The following is a 24,271-nucleotide window of genomic DNA, read 5'->3' on the forward strand; positions in this document are numbered from 1 at the left end:
TGGAGATCTACAGTACATTGCAATAATGCAATATAGATATAAGGGTAGATGTAAGAAGCTGTTTCCTCTAGCTGGGGCATCCAGAACTAGGCAGCATAGTTTTAAATTAAGGGGATGCCCTTTCAGGATTGAAATGAGGAGAAATTTCTTTACACAGAGGGTTGTAAATCTTTGAAGCTTGCTGTCTCAAGGGCTGTAGATGCTCAGTTAGAGCATATTCAGGTCTGAGATCAATGGGTTATTGGACACTGAGGGAATTATGGCATCAGGCTGGAAAATAGACTTCAGAGTGAGTCTTGATATTGAATGGCAAAGGCTGAATTTGGTCTACTTGAGGTTCTCTTTCTTATGTTCTTTGAATATAAGTGCATCAAAAGCACTAAAAAAGATTCTTAATAAATAACTGCTCAAGAATTAGCAATCAATGAACAGCAAATTTATCCTTGAACAACACACTTGGCAGGTTATTTCTTAAATAATATTTCCACTTTTCATGCTCCTTTTACTCAAAATTGATACCGACTTGTTTCTCATTCTGATCAATTCAGTCAAGTATGATATAGAAGTACAAAAAAAGAAGATGCATTGCAACACATAACTGCAAAGTTACAAAATGAAATTTGGGCAAGAATATTCCATGAGGAAGGTGAAGACCAACTAAGTGAATGCAATAGTAGCTCCATAAGTCATTTCCAATTTTCCTAATACTATGTGGAAGAGAGCTTTGATTTTATGCAGCCTATCTCAAGCAAAATATTAATAAAAATGCATTTAAGTGCAACAGGTTTACAATGCTGCAACACCCTGACAGATGGAGAGGGAAAATTGGTCCCATTCATAATGTTATCAAAACAACTCATACCTATTTAAATGTTTCAAAACATTTCACACAGTGAATTCTGTAGGAGCCATTTTGTATCAGCAATGTCTAATGAACACAATCAAGGAAATGAAAAGTTATTCAGTTTTTCTCATGATATTTGTTCAGAGAAGAATATTGTTAGGACAATCTTCCTCTTGAAATAGTTCCACATTCTATTGTACAGCTGAACCAATGGAATAGATATTTGGGACATAGTTTAATACCTTAACCAAATAACAGCACTGTTTCAATGCAACATTCCCTTAGCTATAAGTGTAAATCTTAATTTGAGTCTTATACTGAAAAGCCTCTAATTCAAAGGTGATAGTACAATGCAGATTAGAGGAACAGCACCTCATATTCCACCTTGGTAGTCTCCAACCTGACGGCATGAACATCGATTTCTCTAACTTCTGATAACCATTCTCCTCTGTTCCCCCCCCCTTCGGTTTCCCCTTATCCCACTGGCCCCATCACCCCTTCTCTTTCCCCTCCCCTGCCCTCTCAATCACCCACACATTCCTCCCTCCAGTTCCTCTCCTCACCTCCTTCCCTTTATTCCATGCTCCTCTGTCCTCTCCTATCAGATTCCATCTTCTTCAGCCCTTTGTCACTTCCACCTGTCACCTACCAGCTTCTTACATCATTTCCACCCACCCCCCCCCACCTGCCTAGCTTCCCCTCTCATCTGGATTCACCTATCACCCACCAGCTCTCACTCCCTCCCCTCCCCCCCACCCTTTTATACTAGCTATTGCCCCTCTTTCTTTCTAGTCCTGATGAAGGGTCTCAACCCGAAACATCGACTGTCCATTTTCCTCCATAGATGCTGCCTGACCCGCTGAATTCCTCTAGCATTTTGTGTGTTGACAGTACAACTAATTGAGCCAGACTGACACAATATAGAGTATAATTTAATGCCATATGTACATGCAATTTCACTGCATGGAAAATATTAAAAACAAAAATTAATGTGAATAGGCTGCCAGTCTGACCTCCTACCGTATCACCCTGAAAAAATATCATTCCTTCACTTTCAAGCATGGAGAAAGTCAGAGTTGAGAAGTAAAATTACCAGGCCTCACGAGTTTCAGTTGATGATAGTCATGTCGCAAAACAGCCAAATTATCAATAAATAAAAAGCAAAACAAGAAGAAATGCAGATATTGGAAATCTGAAACAAAAATGGAAAGTGCTGGATTGTTAATTCCACTTCGGTTTGTAAAGATGCTGTCTGACCTTTTGAGGTTTTCCTGCATTTTCTGTTTTTTTAACAAAATTACAAATCAGGTACTATATATGTTGCCAGACTAATTTATTGGTTAAACTGTTAAATATATAATGTATTAAGCTGGAAGATCAGTATATTTACCTATTTTTCTTGCTAACTGACACTAATATGAAATAAAACAAAATGGTTATGAAGCAGTGACTGAATTTCAAGAATGCACAAAACTTTGAGTAACTGCATCATAGTCTGTATGTCTTTAAAAACAACCAAGTACTCATCGCAACCAATTAACTATCATGCTGTGTGCTAAGTTCTGTGGATACTTGGTTACTTTTATATACTATATTCAAGCATCAGGAGCCAAAACCAAATTAATTAAGTTTTGCCCATTTAGATTTAACTCCCTGTAGGATAAATAGGTGTGGGGCACTGAAGAGAGATAATTGAGTTAAAATGTCAAAATTGGTTGACTTGAACCCTGTTTGCTTCAATTGATCTACTTCTAGCTTTAAAGGAGATGGACTGCAGGGAAAGCAAATAAAATGCTTTCCAAATGCAAGACAATCATTAAAATATGAATTTTCCAATAATGTGTGATAGTCAGATGGTTAAAAAACTGCCATTGCAAAAAAAAGGACAGATTTCAGTTTGAATAAACATTTAGACACTGTCGCATACAAGAATAGATAATGGTCCATAAAATTCTCTAAGAATGCTAAGAAATTATCAGCAAAGAATTCATATTGATCTGACATAGACAAAAGTGATGCCCTTTTATATATATTTAATAATATTGTGTAATACAAGAAATAAGGCCACATGAATAGAATATTTAATGCTTTGAAATTCAAGGAATCTGATTATACCATAAAATCATGAGGCATTTCTATACTTTCGTTAATTGTTAATGGGCAAGAAGATTTAAACTTACTGAGCAAATAAGCCATTGGTGATGTACTTGAAACGCATGTGCTCAATGGATTGGTTTGTGGAAGGAAAACCACATTTTCATGACATGGCACCATTTACCTCCTCAAAGCATTTCAAACCTAATGAAGTAATTATAAAGTGCTGCCATGGCTATTGTGTAGGGGTCCAATTGCAGAGAGAAAAAATAGCAATGAGATAAACATATAATCTGTTTTGGTGATGCCAAATGAGGGAGAGCTCCCTGCTGGTCATCAAATCATGTAATAAGATTTATACCTCATCCCATGAGAGGATATATCATTGTCACATTTTAAAATATTGAATGGTACAACTTTTGATAGTGCTGCATTCCTTTAGTAAGGGACTGAACTGACAGCATAAATTATATGCTCAAATCTCTTTAACGGGGTTTGAAGTTGAAACCTTCTCACTTAGAGGTGAGAGTACTACCACTGAGCTGAAGTTGACACCTTGGGTTACTGATTCTCCCAAGGGAAGCCTGAAACAACTCTGTGGTATAACACTTCATAAGAGTTGTGACATTTACAGCCAATGGCATCAATAAATGCAATAAAGACTGGTCTTGCTTGCCAGTGACACCCACAATTCCATAACTGAATAAAACAATTATGTGTTTGTGAGAGAGCTTAGTTACAAATCAATCACAGAAATATTTGTAAATTTCCCCTTCTTCAAACACTGCCCCTTTGACAAATGCAGATATGTTTCATTTTGTTTATAGATTCTGGAATGGAAAAATGAATGCAGGATTCACAGTGTCTGTGCTGTAGTCTGAAGTTTGCAGAAGAAAACTAATTTTACCTTTGGCTTAGAAAACAAAGCAGCAGCATAACCACAAAAATTGCTACAAGAATCCTGCAAAACAAAAATGATTGTAAAAAAGTTAAGTGGTTGAAAATGGCTTTCTTGCTGGGCTTTATAAACTGTTTTCTACATACACACAGATTATCATCTAAATCTGAATACCCAATTTAAATGGACAAGTAATGGAAGCAGTGCTAATCAGGTGGAAATGGCAGAAAATCATGTGTGCATTGTCAAGATGTCATTTACAATCACAGGTATAAAAATGGGTTTCTGGGAGAAATGGGACGAGAAAAGTTGTGGTGCAGAAATTCAGTGTTTCAGGTCTCTACCCAAATTTCTGTTGGGTTCATTTTCTGAATTTATATTAAAAAATAGGTGACCCCAATGGTGAAAATTATTCTACTTTTAGAACACCAAAACATATCAATTCATTCTATCTTATATCGACAGAGATAATATGTTAGTAAAAGTCTCATTTGTTAAAAAAAATGGTATGGAAATGTGTCTGGATAGAAATTAGGAAGTTATAATCTGTTCCTGGCATTTATATTATAAATTTACTACTTTACTATTTGACAAACACCCATTACATTACATTAGTCTAGTCCAGTAATTAAAACCAGAACTAGTGTCATGGCCAATTAATGTCCCCAGGTAGCATGCCCATTAGTTTTCCCATTAGTGAATTCAACAATACTAATGGGATTTCCACCATGGGATGTTAATTGGGCATGACACAGGAATTGGTTTTGTTCTTTGCACACCCTTGCTAATGATGAAATTAATGAGCATTTTATTGAATGCTATCTCATCAAAGTGTATCTAGCTAATTCACAGAACTCACTGCTGTATTATGAACACCATTTTGTATCTGTGATGTTGCTGCACGTGTGCATCATAGAATTCAGTGCAATATCATTAAATTTCCACCTGCAGCAAAATACCAGGCTGCTTCACTTTTTGCTTCTGAAGCATTTGTGCTTTTTAGGTAATTCTAAGAAATAATTTTGAAACAATTTATTTAAATTGGCTTTTCAAAATTTAAACTATTGTCAAGTGAGTTCAAAGGCTTTTGCATTTTAGCTTGTGCGCTTTAAATTGACCACCAAATAAACATTTCTTCCTATAATCCAAAATGACAGCAGTGTTGAGTTATCTACCATTTCCATAACATCTTCTACATCAATTACACCATATTTTCTACTTCATTTCATGCAGCTAATAGATAAAAAGACAGAGGCCATGAGACTGTAATATGTTGTCACAGGAGCATGGAAAGGAATATGCACCAACTGTGAAAGAGTCTAGGTCTGGCGGTCAAGGGAGATGATTTAGGGAAAGAGGGGTCTGATGATTGGAGGCACTACAGAGCCCTCCATTGTGCGTATCAGAGCCTCCATCAGAGGACTGAACCTTAAGGAGATGGACTGGGGTGGAAATTGGGGAGCATCAGAGGGATCAGAGAATTGAGTTCCTTGGCACTATTGAAGGTTGGGTGACAATTGGGGAACTGGGCAATCTGGAGATCAGGTCAGGGAAAGCAATCATGGGTGGGTTGTTACACGGAAGCCTTAAGGATAGAACTTCAGAACTTTCCTCAGTGGGGTCCCAGTCCAGCACACTTTCCCATGAAAACATGAATATCCTAGGAATGACCAAAGACCATTGTTGGACGATGTATTTGAATATTCCCTGTAATGTTTCAAAAAGGAGCTTGGCAAAGAATTACGTCAGTGGGTGCCTTACTGGTGCTCTTCTGACACACAAACACTACTCATGTCAGGAAGTGGCTATTCAAGTTTTCAGAGAAATGCAAAAAATATTTGAAAATTCTGCCCAAAGTGTATTTTTAAAACCATGGCACTAAAATAAACAAGAACACAAGAAAATAGAAGGAGTTGGCCATCAGGCCCTTCGAGTCTGCCACACCATTCAATATGATCATGGTAGATCTATGCTTGCCTCATTTCTTCATTTGTACCAGTTCCCCATAACCCTCACTTCCTTGATCTTTCAAACATTTATCTATCTCTACCTTAGATATATCTAATGATCTGGTCTCCACCACCCTGAGGAGCAGAGAATTCCAGACATCCACTCCACTCTGAGACACTCTGAGAGAAGAAATTTCCGCACAGTTCAGTTTTAAATGACCAACCCCTTATTTTGCAGCTATTTCCCCTTGTTCATAACTCTCCCACTGGTTAAAAAAAACTCAACATCTACCCTGTTAAGTACCCTGAGGATATTATAGGTATGAATAAGGTCACCAGTCATTCTTCTAACTTCCAAGGAATACAGACAACCCTTCTAGCCTTTCTTGATGAGACAACCTTCTCATCCCTGGAATTACCCTGATGAATCTCCTTTGCACTGCCTCCAGTACTACTATATATTATTTTTTAAATAAGGGAACCAAAACAGTGCACAGTATTTCAGGTGTGGACTCACCAACACCCTGTACAACTGTAACAAAACCTCCCTATTGTTAAACTCCAACCCCTTCATCTTAAAGACCAAAACATTGTTTGCCTCCTTAACTACTTGTCAGACCTGCTGGCTAAGTTTTTGTGATTCATACACTGGAACACCTAAATCCATCTGAACTTCACTCATTTACAGCCTCACTCCATTTTGATTCTTCTTACCAATGTGCATGACCTCACACTTCTCCATATTAAACTCTATTTGCCAGGTTTTGTCCAACCTATCTATATTCAACTGCAGAATCACAATATCATCGTCGCAACATGCCCTTCCACCTATTTTTGTATCATCCGCAAACTTGGAAACCTTACATCGAGTTCCCTTCTCCAAGTCATTAATGGAAATAGTAAACATTTGAGGGCCAAGAACTGATCCCTAGGGTACTCTGTTAGTTACATCCTTCCAGCCTGTAAAAGACCCATTTATTCCAACTCCTTGTTTTCTGTGTGACAGCTAGTTTTCAATCCATGCTAACACACCTTCTTCAACCCCTTGGGCTCATGGAAATCTAGATACACTACACCTGCTGGTTCCCCTTGATCAACTCTCCCTGTCATTTCCTCAAAGAATTACAGTAAATTTGTCATACATGATTTACCTTTCAGAAAACAATGTTGACGAGGTTTGTTATATTCAGCTTTCCTATATGATTAGTTATTTCCTCCTTGACTGTTGACTCTAGTATCTTGCTAACAATAGCTGTTAAGCTAATTAGCCCATAGTTCCTACCTTCTGCCTTCCTCTCTTTTTGAACAAGTGAATCACATTGGTTGCTTTCCAATTGACTGGTATCTTCCTGGAATTTACTGAGTTTTGTAAATATTCAATCAATGGATCCACTATCCCTGCAGCCTTTAAAACCCTTGGGTATAGACCATCGGGTGCTAACAATTTGTCTGCCTTTAGTCCTGTGAATTTCTTTAATATTTTATCCCTTGTGATTGGGGTTTTGACAACTTCCTCCCCGATTTATGAAATTCACCCATCTGTTTCTAATCAGAGCTAATAATCAAATTTCTAGTTCATAGAACAGAGGTAAATAGGCCTTTAGCCATTTCAATTTTTTTCCATTGGAACATTATGTCTGTAATTGATTTCCTGAATTCATATTTGCAACAAGGTGTGCAGACTGTACTTTTGAGCTGCACAGAGTAGCATTTCTGTGGATTTATTTTTAACTCTGTGGGCACTATGGCACAGCAAGGGGAATTACTGCTTCACAGTGCTCGGGACCCAGATTGTTCCCAACCTCGGGTGCTGTCTATGAAGAGTTTGCAGATTCTCTTTCTCCTAGGCTGCTTAGGTTTCCTCTGAATTCTCCAATTTCCTCCCACATCCCAATAATGTATTGGTAGATTAATTGGCTCTGATAAGTATTGCTGACTGGTAAGAAGAATCAAAGAGGAGGTGACAAGAATAAGTTGCAGGGGTATTAGAAAATAAGGAGAGGACAAATGGAACACATGGGATTGGTACTGGGAGCTGGCATGGACCTGATGGACTGGACAAATGGACAAGTGTAATAATCATGGCTGACCACAAAATCTGGGCCACTATTAACACTTGTTGGTATGGAAGGTGCAAGTTGTTTCTTCTGTAACATAATTCAAATTAGCTTTATATTCTTGTACAGTGACACAAGAGTCTGTGAAATCAACGCAGTGTAAGCAAGAGCATTATTCATTCTGTAAAAGCATTTAATGAAATTAGTGAGTCACTGAGCTATTCTCTTGTTTTGAAATCCTTATTAACTTTTAAAAAAGATATCTGTTGATTCTGTAGGACATCACAGATTACAGTGAGATTTAAAACAATTGGAATTTAATGGAAAGACCCACATATGTTCACAGAATCCTCAGCACATATTTTGTTTAAGTTAAGTCCACAGCAAAACAATTCATACGGGACAATAATACTAATAATTCACATTGCCCCAAAGGTATAAAGAGAATATTAGCATTATATACATATGAATTAGGATTTCTTAAAGACCAATATATTTTAAAATTCCTTGAGATGTTTCACTGGTTTACTAAATGAATCACTATTGTGTTTGATGTGCTTTGAAAAAAATGCTAAGATAAATCAAAACCAGTTTGGTAGTCAAATTTTTAGCACAATGCGGAATATGACAAAGAAATACAAATTGTAAATTCTAGATTCTGCTCCAATGCTGATCAAAACGTAACAAAATTATCCTAGGGCAGCATTCTGTCACTACACCATTATTGTTTCGCTGCTGCTAAATTATTAAATCATGCCTTCTCTGATAATTTAATGTAGGCAAAAAAAATCCCTCCTAACCCTCTGCATAATTATTGACTGACAAGTACCTGTGGATCAAAAAGGAAGAAAAGACACCTATTCCATATCTGCAGCACATTATACTCTTTCTGGCTTTCCACAGAAACAGCAAAGAGAATCAAAACATCACGTTGATTGGTTCTGAAGCCAAGTTTTATACCTACTGTAGAGAAACAATTCAAATTAAATCATTAGCATTATTTTTTCATTCTAAAATGGGAGGCAATTAATAAACATTAGCAAAGTGGCCTGAATGCCAAACGGGTCTGAAAATGTTCTCCTGAGTTTACTGGAAGAAAGATAACAACAAACAATCTCATCAAGGCATATTCCACATTTCTAATATTTTGGTGAATTGTTACCCTTGTTTTCATAATTATAATTTCTAAATAATAATTCAAAATATGTTATTCTATGTTTGGTAATTAGTATTTATTTTAAATATATGTCATTTGTTTGACGAAGTATAGCCCTACTTAATCTGAACTCTTGAAATATACTTTGTACAGATAGTGCAACTTCCATAACCTATACTCCTGTTACCTGTTGGGACTTTGTATATAACACATTCTTCAGTGCACAGCTTCTTTTATTATTTGCTTTTCTTTTAATTGATGAATACTTCTGCAAAATATTTAATTTGTTATGTGTACTTTTTTTAACTTTCAAACAATAGGCATTGCTGTAACTAGAGTTTGAGTAAAATTTGTTGATAATATGCAGATAATATGCCAATTTCAGTTGTCCATCAGGGAAAGTGGGATTGTCCTTTTGATGCTGTATATTACTGATTCCACTACATCTCTAAAACGCCTCTGTCTTCATTTTACATTTGACTTGCTTTTGCTGTTAGTTTTAAATATCATGTGCAAAATATTTCAAAATGGAGCAAACACTACTGCAGAGTAAAATTACACAGTATGAGGTTTTGACATTCATGACATAACCAATTATAACACCACTCACCACATCTTGTGATGGCAATTTCATGAATGTAAATATCTCACCCTGTACATATAATAGGAATATGGAGCCACACCGTTAGGTTGAAACCAAATTTTTTTTACCAATTTGAAGAATTTCAGTTTATATAAATTTAAATATACACCAATAATGCCAACAACTAACTGAATCTAGGTGTAGGAGATCATAATATGAATCTAAGGCAATCAATATTCTACTTGGATGTTGGATTAATTATTTAAATAAAGGGTGAGAGAGGTTCAAATCTTAGATGGGTTGACTCTTATATGCCCTATGCAGTCGCTTTACTTGGTTGGATTAAACCACAACAATAAAACATCAAAGAAGCAAAACTACATGGACAACCCACATCAACCTTGGTACTACAGATAACAACCTAGGCAACCCTGCAAAGTCCTCCACATGACATATGGCAATATCTGACTAAACTGGAAGAGTCCCACAACCATTCATGCAGTAACATGGCATAATTATACCCACATAATCCGGCATCACACCATCACCGACAGGACAGGAGATTTTGAGAGGATAGCCCTAGAAGCCATGAACATCGATTATAAATCCCTCACGGTCTCATGGCACCAGCTCAAACATGGGCAAGAAAATCTACTGATTACAGCATACCACCCTGCTCAGCTGATGAATCACAACTCCATATTGAAGATCACTAGGAAGAAACACCAAGGAGTAGCAAGAGAATCTAATGAATTCTAGGTGGTAACTTCAGTGTTCATTGCCAAAAGTGACTCAGTAGTACCACTACTGCCAGACTGTGCCTTTGGTAAATTGGTTTATTATTGTCACATATACCAAGGCACAGTGAAAAACTTTGTTTTGCATGCTATCCATACAGTGCATTTCATCACATCAGTACATCGAGGTAGTACAAGGGCAAAGCAATAACAGCATGCAGAATATAATGTTACAGTTACAGAGAAAATGCAGTGCAGGCAGACAATAAGATGCAAGCCCATGACAAGATAAATTGAGGTCAAGAGTCCACCTTATCTTACAAGAGGTCGGTTCAATAGTCTTATAAGAGCTGGATAGAACCTGTCCTTTGGAGGATGGTAAGAGAATCATCAAAGGGGAAAAACCTATTAGTTCTCAAATACACCAATCTAATTGTTGCAGATGCATCTATGCATGATCTGTCCAGGTTAGGTGAGTTCACTCATATTCACATTGAGGACACACTCCATTTATGTTTAATTTGTGTTGTTCTTGTGAATGCTGCTTATAATGATGCTGTGTGCCTGTGATGCTGCTGCAAGTAAGCTTTTCATTGCACCTGTGCACACATGTACTTGTGCATATGACAATAAACTTGACCTTAAACTTTGATACTCCCCGCACGTTGAACAGATCCGGTAGCTCAAATTTAAACATTTATAATGGGTATTATTATTATTACCAGCATCAGAGTTATATTCTTCCACACAACTGTTACCTATGAGCTTGGCATATCAATCTCTACCATTAATATCAAGCTAGGGCCAACTTGAACCAATGTGAAGCATTGAAGGGCATACAACAAAAACAGGCATATCTAAGCCAGGTGCCAACCTGGTGAAGGTGTAACATATGTAAAACTTCATGTTGTAGAAGAAGGTAAGTAATCTCACAACCAACAGATCAGATTACAGTTCTGCAGTCTTACAACATCTAATTGTGAATGGTGAGGGACAATTAAAAAGCTACGAGAGGAGTCTATTCCACATGTACCCCCATCCTCATGATACCAGATTACAGCACACAAGGGCAAAAGGTAAATATGAAGCATTTGCCATCATTCTTATTGAAGTGTTGAATATGTAATCTGTATTGGTTAATACTTATCAGGGAAAAAACCTTTGGTTAATTAGATTTATGCCATTGTACCACAAAACGGTTAAGAACACTGGATAGAGCAAACAGCCTCATTAAGGCGACTTGACAACACCTCATCTGTAACGTAGGGTCAGTTGTGACTCTGACGAGCTGTTTCAGTGCAAATACATTACTAGTATCTATCTGACAATATGGAAATTGCTCAGTTATGTCCTGTCCACTAAGAGCAGACAAAGTCCAATCCAATCAACTATCTTCCCATTATTCTTTTCACAATCATCCAGAAAGTGGTGGTAGGTATCTTTGGCAATGCAACACCAATTCAACAAAACATGCTCAATGAACTTCAAGTGGGCTCCATCAGGACTATTTAAATACTATAGCATTGATTCAAACATGGACAAAAGAACTGAATTCCAAATGTGATATGAGAGTGACTGTCCTAATATTAACATAACATTTGACCAAGTTATTTTTTACAAGAAGCCCTAGTAAAATTAAAATCAATGGAAATCAATTAGAAAAATCTTCAATGGTTGAAGATATACCCAGAATATAGGAACATGGCTATAGTTGAAGGAGGCCAATTAGTTGACCCCAGGACTTCACTACAAGAAATTTTCAGGACAGTGTGCAAGACCCTATGGTATTCACCTGCTTCTTCATTACTGGGTTCAAAGTGGGGTTTATTGATCTTTGCATAATGATCAATTCCATTTGTGATTCTTCAGATAATGAAAAAGTCTATGCCTGTATGCAGCAATATCTGAACAACATTCAAGCATGGTCTGATAAATGGCAAATAAGATTTCTGCCATGCAAGTGCCAAGTAATGGCCATCAACAACAAAAAAGGGTGTACTTTAATTTTAAGTTCTACACAGCACTATCACCCTATCTCTCACCATTAATATTCTGGTGCTGGTTGAGGGTGGGAGGTGGGGAGAAGAAGTCGAGAAGCTGTTACAAAGGAATGCAACTGTCAAAGTAGGTGACTTATCACCATTTATCATGGTTATTTAGGGATGGGCAATAAATGCTTGCCAAGAATGAACTCTAAGTGCATGCCATGGATGGCCACTTCCCTCGAGTGAATATAAAATGGGGATGTCATCCAGGTTGGATTATGCATAAGTAATAATGTTTAAATAGTCGAGAAAACTGAAACTGGTACGTGGTTTCATATGTTAACAGACCCAAATTACTTAAAGTTATCCCACAGAAGCAAAAATTAATCACTTATTTTTTTAAAATGTTTTCAATTGAAGAAGTGATGATTCGGGTGAACAAAGAATGGTTGCTGGAGTGCTATATTCCAGTTTGGGAAATAAACCTCAGAAAATATACCTTAGTCTAGGGAAGATACAGCATAGATTCATAAAAATAAATACAGAGTTTTAAGGGGTAAGTTAAATTGACAGGTTGCATAGGATTGCTTTGTGCTTCCTTGAGCTTTGGAAGTTGAGGAGGTAATCTCATCAGGTATATGACACGATAAAGGAAGTTAATAGGGTGGATAGGGTGAAATTATTTCCCCTATTAGGGGAATTGAAGACAAAAGGGCAGAATTTTTAAATTATTACAGATATCTATTCCGGAATTAAATCCCGGAGCATGCTTTAAACAGAAAATCTGAAATTCTCACCCCAACGGCTGTGGATGTTACATCAATTAAACTTTTCAAGAGTGAAATTGGTGAGTTTTTGTAATAGGAAGTTTAATTCATATACCAGCTTTCACAGCCTTAAACATCAAATGAAGTACTTCTGAAGAGCAGGAACATGGACTATTGGAAATGTGGCAACCAATTTGTGCAAAGCAAAATCCCACTAAATTGGTTGAAAAAAGGGCAGGGTTGGCAGCTCAATGTTCCAGGGTATTGATATTTCAGACAGGACAGACAGGGATGTAAAAGAAGTGGGGGAATTGCACTGCTGAATGGGGAGAATGTCATAGAAGCACAGAGAGAGTATGTCCTGGAGGCCTCATCCAGTGAGGCAATAAAGGTAGAGCTAAGGAATAAGAAAGGTGCAATCACTATGATAGGGTTATATTATCAGCCTCCCAATAGTCATCAGGAGATAGAGGAACAGATATGTTGGTAGATTATGGAAGGACATGAAAGCAACAGAGTAGTCACAATGGGTGACTTTAATTACCCCAGTATTGACTGGGACTCCCTCTTAGTGCCAGAAACTTAGATGGAGCAAGATTCGTTCGGTGCATCCAGGAGGATTTCTTGACACAGTATGTAGATATACAAACAAGAAAGGGGCCATACTAGATCAAGTATGTGGAAATAAGCCTGGCCAAGTGATCACAGTTTCATTGGGAGAGCATTTTGGGAACAGTTTTCAGATGGTTATGGATAAGGACAAGACTGGACCTGGGGGGGAGGGGGGAGTGCTAAATTGGGAAAAGACTTATTGCAACAGTATTAGGCAGGAATTGAGGAGAGGTGATTGGGAGCAGCTGTTATTGGGTAAGTCCACATCTGACATGTGGGAGGCCAGGTGGTCAGAATTCAGGACCAACAAGTTCCTGTGAGAAAGAAAGACAAAGGATGGCAAGGTTCAGGAATCTTGGATGATGAGAAACATTGCAAATTTAGTCAAAAAGGAAAAAGCATATGTAAGGTTTAGGAAGCTGAAAATGGACAGGATTAAAGAGAATCCTTAGGCATTTTATATATACATTAAAAACGGGAGAGGTGACAAGGGAGAGGGTAGGACCACTCATGGACAAAGGAGGGAATTTATGCCTGGAGCCAGAAGAAATGTACAGAGAGATCTTGGGGTACAAGTCTATAGATTCATAAAAGTGGCAACACAAGTAGGTAGGGTGGTAAACAAGGCAAACAGCATGCTTGCTTTCATCAGTCAGGATGCTGAGAGCAAAAGTCAGTAAGTCATGTTACAGCTGTATAAAATTGTGATTAGGTGACGTTTGGAGTATTGTGTGCAGTTCTGGTCACTGCATTACAGGAAGGATGTGATGTGGAGGCTTTGGAGAGGGTGCAGAAGAGGTTCACCAGGATGTCACCTGGTTTGGAGAGTATTAGCTATGAGGAGAGATTGGACAAACTTGAATAGTTTTCTCTGGAGCATTATAAGCTGAGAGGCAACCCATTAGAAACATATAAAATTATGAGAGGCACATTCACGGTAGATAGACAGCGTATTTTCTCCCAGGGTGGAAACATCAAATCCTAGAGGGCATAGCTTCAAGGTGAAAGGGAGAAAATTTAAAGGGGATTCATGTGGCAAGATTTATTTTTACAAGTGGTAGGTGCCTGGAATGCTTTGCCAGGGGAACTGGTGGAAACAGATATGATAGCAATGTGTAAGAGGCATTTAGAGAGGCACATGAACAGGCAGGGAATTGAGGAATATACCACGTGCAGGCAGATGTGCAATTTAAATTGGCATCGAGAGCAAAAGCGCCCGTTCCTGTGCTGTATTACATTCCATGTTCTATGATAAAGAAATGTATGAGCAAATTTGCCTTAAATCTTATTTGAAAGACAAGCAGTGGCCAAGATATTCAGGGAACTCCCTTTTTCAAATATGAAAACTCATTGTTGGATATTTTAGGTTCTACTGAGAAAGTAGGTGCATATCAAAGAAAGAGTCTGAACGCAGATAAATGAATTTGATGCATACCTTAGCAATATATCAATTGGATAGTAGAATAGACCTGAGGGGCTGAATGGCACATTCCTGTTCCTTGTGCTCCCACATTTAATCTTAAGGTTAAGAGAATAATTTAAAGTCAACTGCTTTCCTTGCTTTAATCAATACTTCCCTATTATAAGTAATATATTCACTTGGAACCAGTAAAATACAATTTTATTTCACAGCCAGAGGTCTTCTTGACAAAACATGTTATTTGGTCAGGTTACCAGTTGCCAAACAAATCATATCACACTGGTCCCAAATGATTATGCTGTATTTACCACCAGTGGTTATGGCAGTTTTTGAGTTGCTATTCAGTGGTGTCATCAACAAAAGAGTGTGTTGTCACAGCACTCTAAGAAGGGAAAGAGACATACAATAATGATGATGGTCCAGTAAGAACAGGTTTTGTTTTCGTCTCAGCAAGCCTTATATAGTGGAAGCCTCTTAATGGGAACATCCCCATGGTGAACAGAACATTATCGTTATCCAACTGTTCCTATTAATCAAACACGGCATGGGGACTCAATTGGTGCCTTAGCAAACATTCCCTTCAAAATAAACGTTCCCATTAAAATATGAACCCATAACTATTTGACTGCAATTGATTGTATACTGATTGAAAACAAACCTGTTACACTGGTGCCCATAATTATAATGCAGTGCTATATTAACTTGTCACTTTCATGCTCCATGCACATAAGTATTAGATCCTTTAGCATGCATTCCAAGAACAATTTCAACAATCCATTCTATAGCTGTATCATTTCTCACTGCTATATACCTATTAAATTTCTAATTTTACTCATTTAAAATTTAAATTATAATTATGATATTAGTAATAATTACCATTTTAATATAATAATATGATAATGAAGGTGTCCTCTAACACATTTGTTAGTGGAGAATTCTAATGAATTAACAAAACTCTGAGACAAACAAAGCAAATTTATTTTGAAAATTAACTACAAGTTATCTTTTATAATATGGCTGTTATTAAGGCTTCTGAATAAAATAAATGCATAAACTCTTGAATATTTATATTTTATTTAATCCCAGCAATTAATAAAAGCAAAATAAAAATTCCTTTAATATATGTAACCATTTCCATCAAAATACAGGAAGTTAAAGGTTAATTAATATGGTTGCTATGGAAACATTTGGGGAGAATGCTTAGCAGTACCAGATGGCTGAAAACTTCATCATGAAATGACCAAGAAAATTTTCACTGCACTTTAGTGGATAAGGTTATATGAGAACGAACTGCAATAATAAAGGTGATATTAATGCCATTCACTGATATTTGTGTTCAAATTGGACAGCAAAGCACATATGCATTTAAGTGAGGGACTCCAGATGTTGCTGACAAAATTGCACTATTCCTAGTGCCCAAAAATGGCATTGCTCTGTCTGCTCCCCACCAACAACACAACTCATTCCAATTTAAATGCATTGAACAATGTAAAATTTCTGTACCTACATCATGGATACACACTAAATTCATCAAAATAAGTTGGGGCCTGTCCATTTTAGTATATGTACATTTTAAATAGATGCATTAACTATTACAAAAAGTGACTTCCAGGCACTGAAAATCAATGGTTACAAGTTGGAGCCTCATTCCTTCAGCTCTGAATTGTTATTGGAAAGCAAAAGAAAACTCTTCTGACACCACATTGCTTTCTGTACTGATTGAACCTTAAATTCACAATTTTTGTTCACAGCCTTGAGTTGGTTAATCCACTGTCCCACAATTTGAAACATCAGGAAAAAAGATATTGCTTAAAATTTCAGCCCAGTTAGAAGTGCTAAGTGTGTTACATTTTCAATCACGTGTTTTACTTGCTGGCAAAATTCAACGGAATTTAGTTACAAAGGCAGAGTAGAATGGGCAATTGTTGCTGCATAGAATAATTAGTGCTATGAACTGCATATGTGTGGTTTTTTACCCTCTTTACACAGATTCTAAATGTCCTGTAGAGGGTGCAGTGCTGTCTCCATCTAAGGATAACAGATATTTCCCATCAAAAGTATCATGGAATTTAAATTGTCAAGTTCTGACCCAATGGATTACCTTTGGCATGTTTCAGCCCCAAATCCTGAAAAAGTACACTGATTTTCTGGTTGGAGATTATAGTCTTTACTTATACTGATAATATAAATCAAGGGATAGTATGTTGACCAACTGCTGTAGACTTCTCCAGATTTTTTGCTTTATTGATTTCAGATAGGTGTCTTTTTAAAAACTCTTGATTTTTTAAATTGTTAAATGCCTTTCAAAAAACATGGGAGGAAACAGAGTCAAAACAAGCATATTAGAAATAATTTTGAAGTAGAAGTTAAAAATATGTTGTAGATGATGAATTGCTGATGGAATTCTAAAAATGCACCTCCAAGAAACACAAAATCTTATTCTCCTTCAAACTGAGTAGATTGTAAACTTCCAACACAAATCTTGTCTATGTGCATCAAAAAAATGAATTGATCTTCACCAAGGATACACTAAGCTGTATTATATTCCAAATGAGCTGAAGAACTTTTTAACTACTAAGTACTCCTAAACCATGCTTGCTGCAAGAAGATATACTTTTTATCAACACTCTAGCTCGCAGTCTATTCTCCAAACAATCATGAGGGGTAAATGTGACTATGAAACAAACATTTGAACCCCTAAACTGCAAGGCTGGTTTGTGAAAACTCCCTTTGTACAGAATCTTCATGTTAAGTGATAGCTTAAGAGTTGATTATTAAAATCACTTTTAGAATTCCATACAGTTCTTTTATTAGAATGATAACCAAAACAAACAGGACATTTTTGTTTTAATCTACTTACTACATAACCCAAATAACTTCAGTCATGTTTGCATTAATGCAGCATTAATCATGTTGTTGTGTATTAATGAGTTTTCAGGCTATGCTAATTACTGTCATAGATTCTGCAGCAGGCCATTAAATATACAAATTACCGAATTAAAGATCCGGGCCTTTTCATGATTAATCTTAAATGGGTAAAAACTAATGATGTCTATAGAAAGTTTTCCTTTACTTTTAACTGATTTTGTGATTATGATTAAATTCAATCAATCTAATAAATGATAGACTGTAATTTTATAAAACTGGTTGATCTCCTGTGGGGTTGCTCACAGACAAAGGTAACCCTAAAAACTGTATTTCTCTTCCCAAAAGTATTTTCTGCTTGTGCTTCTCATTCTTTCCTTGTCCCTGGCTTTCTTTTTCCTTTTCTTCTATTTGCCCTATATATACCTTTAACTCTATTTATGTCTGATTTCTCTCTGTATAAATTATCACTTAAAACTCACAAGTTCCTAATATATCAAACAGATTGCAAAGCTGGAAAAAGGTCATTTATTACAAAAATATAACTGTGATGTAAAGGAACAAATTCAATAAAAATATTGAATATTCATAATAAAAAGGACTGAAATGCTCATTAATTTACTTTTATTATGACTTATTTTCTGAAGAAAATGTTGATGTAGGTATTATTTTTATAGCTTTGCTCTTTTCTCAATTCAAACAAATTAAATGGGTGAGAAACAAAGGACTGCAGATGCTGGAATCCAGATGAAAAACATTATGATGCTGGAGGAACTCAGCAGGCCAGGCAGCATCTGTGGAGAAAAGCAGGCAGTCAACGTTTCGGGTCAGTCGACTGCCTGCTTTTCTCCACGGATACAGCCTGGCCTGCTGAGTTCCTCCGGCATCATAGCACTTTTCAAATTAAGTGGGTGAATGTTAACCTTAATTAGCAGGATCATATCAGACAATGCACTTGATATTATTTTCCATTAAACTCAATGAAGGCCAAGATCAAATGAACTGTAGAAGATGCACCGTGTCATATTGGGTATCCACTTGGCAGGCTGTGTTAAAATTACCCCCCAAGTCAAATTTAACTAATTTCCTTTAACTTTGTTAATTAATATTTTATTCCTTCTGTCTCTTCTCAAAATTTACTTTTTTTTAAACACATTGGTAATTAGTTCTGAAGTAGTCTACCCAGAAACCTCGATTCATTTGAGTCATTTAGCTTGTAAAACCAAAAGACAAAGATAGAGTTCGGGCAGATCCTGTTCATGGTTGACCCCTGCCCTGTAATAGTAATGGCGGGGTACCCATGAAGCTCCTCTGTCTGTCCTCTGACATTCGGATGATGAATCCTGGCACCCTGAAAAATTCCTGTCAGGTCCATCTCTGGTGGACTCCACTTACCCGCATGGTATAACATGAAAGGCTTGTTTTTTCAAGGCAACAATTCACAAAGCAATGAGTTTCTACAAGAAAAAAAGTTTTGTGAAAAATTGACCATTTTCTCTTTGGCCTTTTTACTGCTGAACTTTTAATACATCTCCTAAAATGCTTTCAACATCTCCACAATGATTAGTTTAAGAAAGTAGCAAAAATACCCTACAACATGAAGCATCCCAGGGGCTAAGTTATATAGTTACTGGAAAGGGCGAAGAAATCATGATTCAGGATTAACCTACGCCAGTTAACTTAAATGCAAGCAATATCTTGATGTTGTGCTGCTTGCTCATTATAACATCTTCTGCATGCAACCAGGGCTAACCACACAGTTGCCTGGATGCATATATCAGTGGGGCATAGAAATCATATTAAAAAATGAAAAGCTGCAAATTTAAATCCAAAATAAAACCAGGAAATGTTGGAAATATTCAGCAGGTCAGACAGCATCAGTGGAGAGAGAGGCATATGTTTTAAGTCAATGAGCTCAATCAGTATTTCCAACAGTTTTACAGACATCACAATTTAGGCACTGGCTGAAGAACCTTCAGCTGACTTCAAAACCTCTGCTCAAGCTTGTTGTTCTTACACTTCGGTGTATTAATTATCATTTTATTTGATTACTGGGTGCTTGGAAGACCAAGCAGAGACCATAAGGAGCAGGCTACGATGTAAGAAGACACATAAAAAAATGTAGGTAGAAATGGTATCCAAATATCGCAATAACTCAGATACTGCTTAATAATACTGCTCAGATACTGCTCAGATACTGCCCTCAGAGGGCAGTGGAGGCCAATTCTCTGGGCACTTTCAAGAAGGAGCTAGATAGGTTTCTTATAGATAGGGGTATCAAGGGATATGGGGACAAGGCAGGAACAGGATATTGATTGTTGAGGATCAGCCATGATCTCAAAATGGCGGTGCAGACTCGAAGGGCCGAATGGTCTACTTCTGCTCCTATTGTCTATTGTCTATTGTCTAATGACCCCGATTTTGAAGAGAATTGTTGGCAGTTCTACACGAATGTATTGGTAAGTTCAGAATTCCTACATAAATGTGGAATTTTGAAACTTCCTGAGAGATCCTCACTGGTATTTTACACACTGCATCCTAACATTAAACTCCTTATGGAGAGCTTGTAGCAAAGCAGCAACTTCCTGCAGATTCCCAGCAACCACACTGCTAAACTGTGCTCTGAATCTCCTCCATGTATAGGTTCAACAACTCCATTAATTTTAGTAGTGAGGAACAGTTGCAAGTGAGACAGGTTTCAGATAATTTAAATTAACTCAGTTCAAAAAAAGCTAAATTAATTTGTTTTTAATCACTTAATATGATTTTATTTTTCAATGAATCATTGAAAGGGATGTTTAATTTTTATTTGTTTTCGATGGTGTTGAATATTAGAGACATTCACAAACATTCAAGCTACTTCACAGCTTTGAACATAGAACACTACAGCACAGTACAGGCCCTTCAGCCCATGATGTTGTGCCGACATTTTATCCTGCTCTAAGATCTACCTAATCCTTCCCTCGCACAGAGCCCTCCATTATTCTATCAATCATGTACCCATTCTTCGATAGTCCGCTCAGCCTGGTGGTGTGGTTTAAACAGCTGTCAAAGTTTTTCTGTGGAATTATGATTTGGAAGTTCTGTGCTGTGTGGGGGGGTCTCACCAATTGGCTTCATGGACAAAGTGAAAATCAAATAAAACTGCAAATGCTGGAAAGCTGAAACAGAGACTGAAAAATGTTGGAAAACTCAGAAAGCCAGGCAGCATCTGTGGAAAGAGAAACAGTTAATGTTTTGGGTCTGCAACCCTTCAGAACTGGGAAAGAAAGAGGTGCAAGTAAGCTTTCAGTAGGAGGGAGGGTGGGATCAAGGGAGTTTCTGTAATAGGATGAGTTGAAATGGTTTCATGGGAACAGTTATCAGCACATTAGGCAACAAGGCCTGTATAATGAGTTCTCAATGGTAGAGTGGTGGGACTTGCCTGACAGGCCAAATTTATGCATAAGGGATAAGAAAATAAAACTGAAAATGGAAAATGCTGGAAAAACTAAGCAGGTCAAGCAGCATCTGTGAAAAGAGAAACAGTAGGGTTGCTTCAGTTTAGCTTGGGTCTAGTAGGTAGGACAGTGACAATTCTGGGATATCCTTGTTATCATTTTCCTTCATTTCTGTGATAAATGATAAGACAGCTGGTTGAGTGGTGTTGTAACAACAACCTTGCACTCAACATCAGCAAAACCAAGGAGCTGATTGTGGACTCTAGCAAGGGGAAGTCAGGCAAACACCCACTAGTTCTCATTGAAGGGTCTGCGGTGGAACAGGTGAGCAACTTCAAGTTCCTAGGTGTCAACATTTTGGAGGACCTGTCCTGGGCCCAGAACATAGATGAGACGCAACCACAAAGAAGGCGCACCAGTGTGTCTACTTTCTTCAAAGTTTAAGGAGATTCTGTATGTCATTGCAGACTCCGACAAACTTCTGTTGATGTACAGTGGAAACCATTCTGACTGGTTGCATCACAGCCTGCCATGGAAATTCAACACACAGGAATGCAAGAGGCTACAGAGTGGTGGTCTCAGCCAGTTTCATCATGGGAATAGCTCTCCCCACCACTGAGAACGCCTAAAAGAGGCAATGTCTCAGGAAGGTGACATCCATGACGAGAGACACTCACCATCCAGGCCATGCCCTCTTCTCAATGCTGCCAAGAGGCAGGAGGTACAGAAGCCTGAAGACCCACACCTCAAGGTACAACAACAGCTTCTTTTCCATTGCCATCAGGTTCTTGAACCAACCTGAAAAACCCTAACACTATCTCGGACTATATTTCTTTTTCAACTTGCACTGATGTCATTATGTTTATTTTATCGTGAAAGTTGTGTATAATTTATGATAATTTAAGTTTATATTAACTTATGTTTGTAATGTACTGTGCTGCTACTGCAAAAAGCTAATTTTCATGGCATTTTTAGGCTGTGTATGTGTGCCTATGACAATAAACTTGAACTAATTCTGGGATAAAGCAATTATTTTAATCCATTCATTTCCTCATTTATAAAAAGAGTCCACAAGTCACTGATGGAGACAACAATTTGATTCAACGTTAATATGGTATAGTGGATTCAGTCAAGAATCAGCGGGTCTGAATCATAAGCAGCCGCACTAATTATATGGCACTATTACAGGCTAAGAGATGCAATGGCTTTGATTGAGGTTGGGGTTAAGAGGTAAATGGACTGCATCTTCTGAAATCACCAGAAATCAATACAAATATATTAGGTATAGTAACTGTGTAAACACCAAAAAAGATAGTTTATTGTCAATGCATCTCCATTTCAACAGAAGTATCCACAAATAGGGATTGTGGAAAGCTTTGTGAATGAAGACCCACATGCCCTTTAGGACAAGAATATTTTCCAGTCAAACTGGCTCCAGGGTGTACCAAGGTCAGATGCTTCTCATAAGTAAACCAAGGAGTTTAAAGGTAGTCAGCCGCAACATTGCGATCCACATCAGTCATCCAATGTATTAGCGAGGGAAAGCTTGGTACTCCTCAGGTGACACCAGGTCATGCATCAAGGCAGAATCCAAGATAAGCAAGTCATAAAATGCTGCTGCCACGTGAGACAAGTTTTTCAGGACTGAACAGCTAATGAATTTGACAGCTTTATTTCTTAGATGAAATTCAACAAAAGCTAGCATTATCACTTTTCAAAATAGTGTGATATTCCAAAGCACCTTCCAGCCAATTAGATGCTGTCAGTTCAACACCTGAAGTCCTCATATGACCAATCAAGCCATGTTCTCTATTTTCCTCAGGATATAATGAAGAGGCCTAGGAGGTTAAACCTTCTGTTTCAAGGTCCATGCTTTCCCTATGGGAATTGGGGGTTGGGTGTCTTAAAAATGTGGGAGTAAAATGGCATGTGTTCTATGTGTCAAGTTGACATCAGCACCATGACAAGAGCTCCATAGCTTCTTGCTTTTTCTCCTTGGCAACAAGCTGCACAAAGTTAAAACTAAAAGGAAGTGACATTTGAAATTATGCAGGTGTTCAATGAATGTGTTGAGAGACAGGGACTATTGACATTACAGTGGTACAATGATCATATAGTGTGTGAAGCAGCAGAAGCTGCTTGACCACTTGAATGGGTTTGTTCGTTAGTCTGTAATGCAATGAATGCAAACCTGATTATGTAATCCCAGGAATAAATGGCCGATACTACAGTAATGCTTCATTATTCCTTCCAACAGTTCCACTCGAACTAGAGAACATTATGAAGAGAACGAACAGGGAGCAGATGAACAAGGGACCCAAAGGAAAATGTGGAGGGTGAGTACAGAGGAAGGAATAGCAGGACCATTGGTGCAGGTAATCCTGTTATACACAACACTGTGAGACCACTTATGTGGAGGGTCAGGTGACCATGAACACCCTCCTTGCACCTCCTAAGAGTTTCAAATTTCTGCCCCTCCCACTGTTTACCAAAGCACCCCAATGTCTGGTGTCTTTCACTGCTTCCTGTTGTTGGCCAGATAAATTACAGATTTATGAGAAGAGCAGTCTGTGAACAGCGGTAACTTGAGCCTAGTCACTTGCTTGAGATGTCTGTGAACGGAGGTAACCTGAATCCCGCAACTGACATGAGCTGGTTGGAACTGGTTTGAATCACCCTGACTTTGGGAAAAACAACAGGAAAGACAGGAGGCACAAGTCCTTATTTGGGAGAAGAGCAATGAGGTAATGCTGCCTGTAACCTTGGATTAGATCCAATGGAGAGGGAACATAGGCTAATTAGATAAGACAGAACCAAGAAAATCGAAACATAGCGGTGAAGAACTGATAAGAAAGAAAATCAGA

General features: G+C 37.6%; 1 protein-coding gene across 1 annotated transcript in view; it reads right to left on the reverse strand.

The window, feature by feature from the left end:
- ush2a (Usher syndrome 2A (autosomal recessive, mild)) overlaps positions 1-24,271 on the reverse strand; it is a 630,034-nt gene that overhangs the window by 507,244 nt on the left and 98,519 nt on the right. The window contains 2 exon segments of the mRNA XM_052011249.1: positions 3,846-3,899; positions 8,672-8,805. Of these exon segments, the coding sequence (XP_051867209.1) occupies positions 3,846-3,899; positions 8,672-8,805 (188 nt within the window).

This window comes from Pristis pectinata, chromosome 3 (assembly GCF_009764475.1).
Source record: "Pristis pectinata isolate sPriPec2 chromosome 3, sPriPec2.1.pri, whole genome shotgun sequence".
NCBI classification, from domain to species: domain Eukaryota; kingdom Metazoa; phylum Chordata; class Chondrichthyes; order Rhinopristiformes; family Pristidae; genus Pristis; species Pristis pectinata.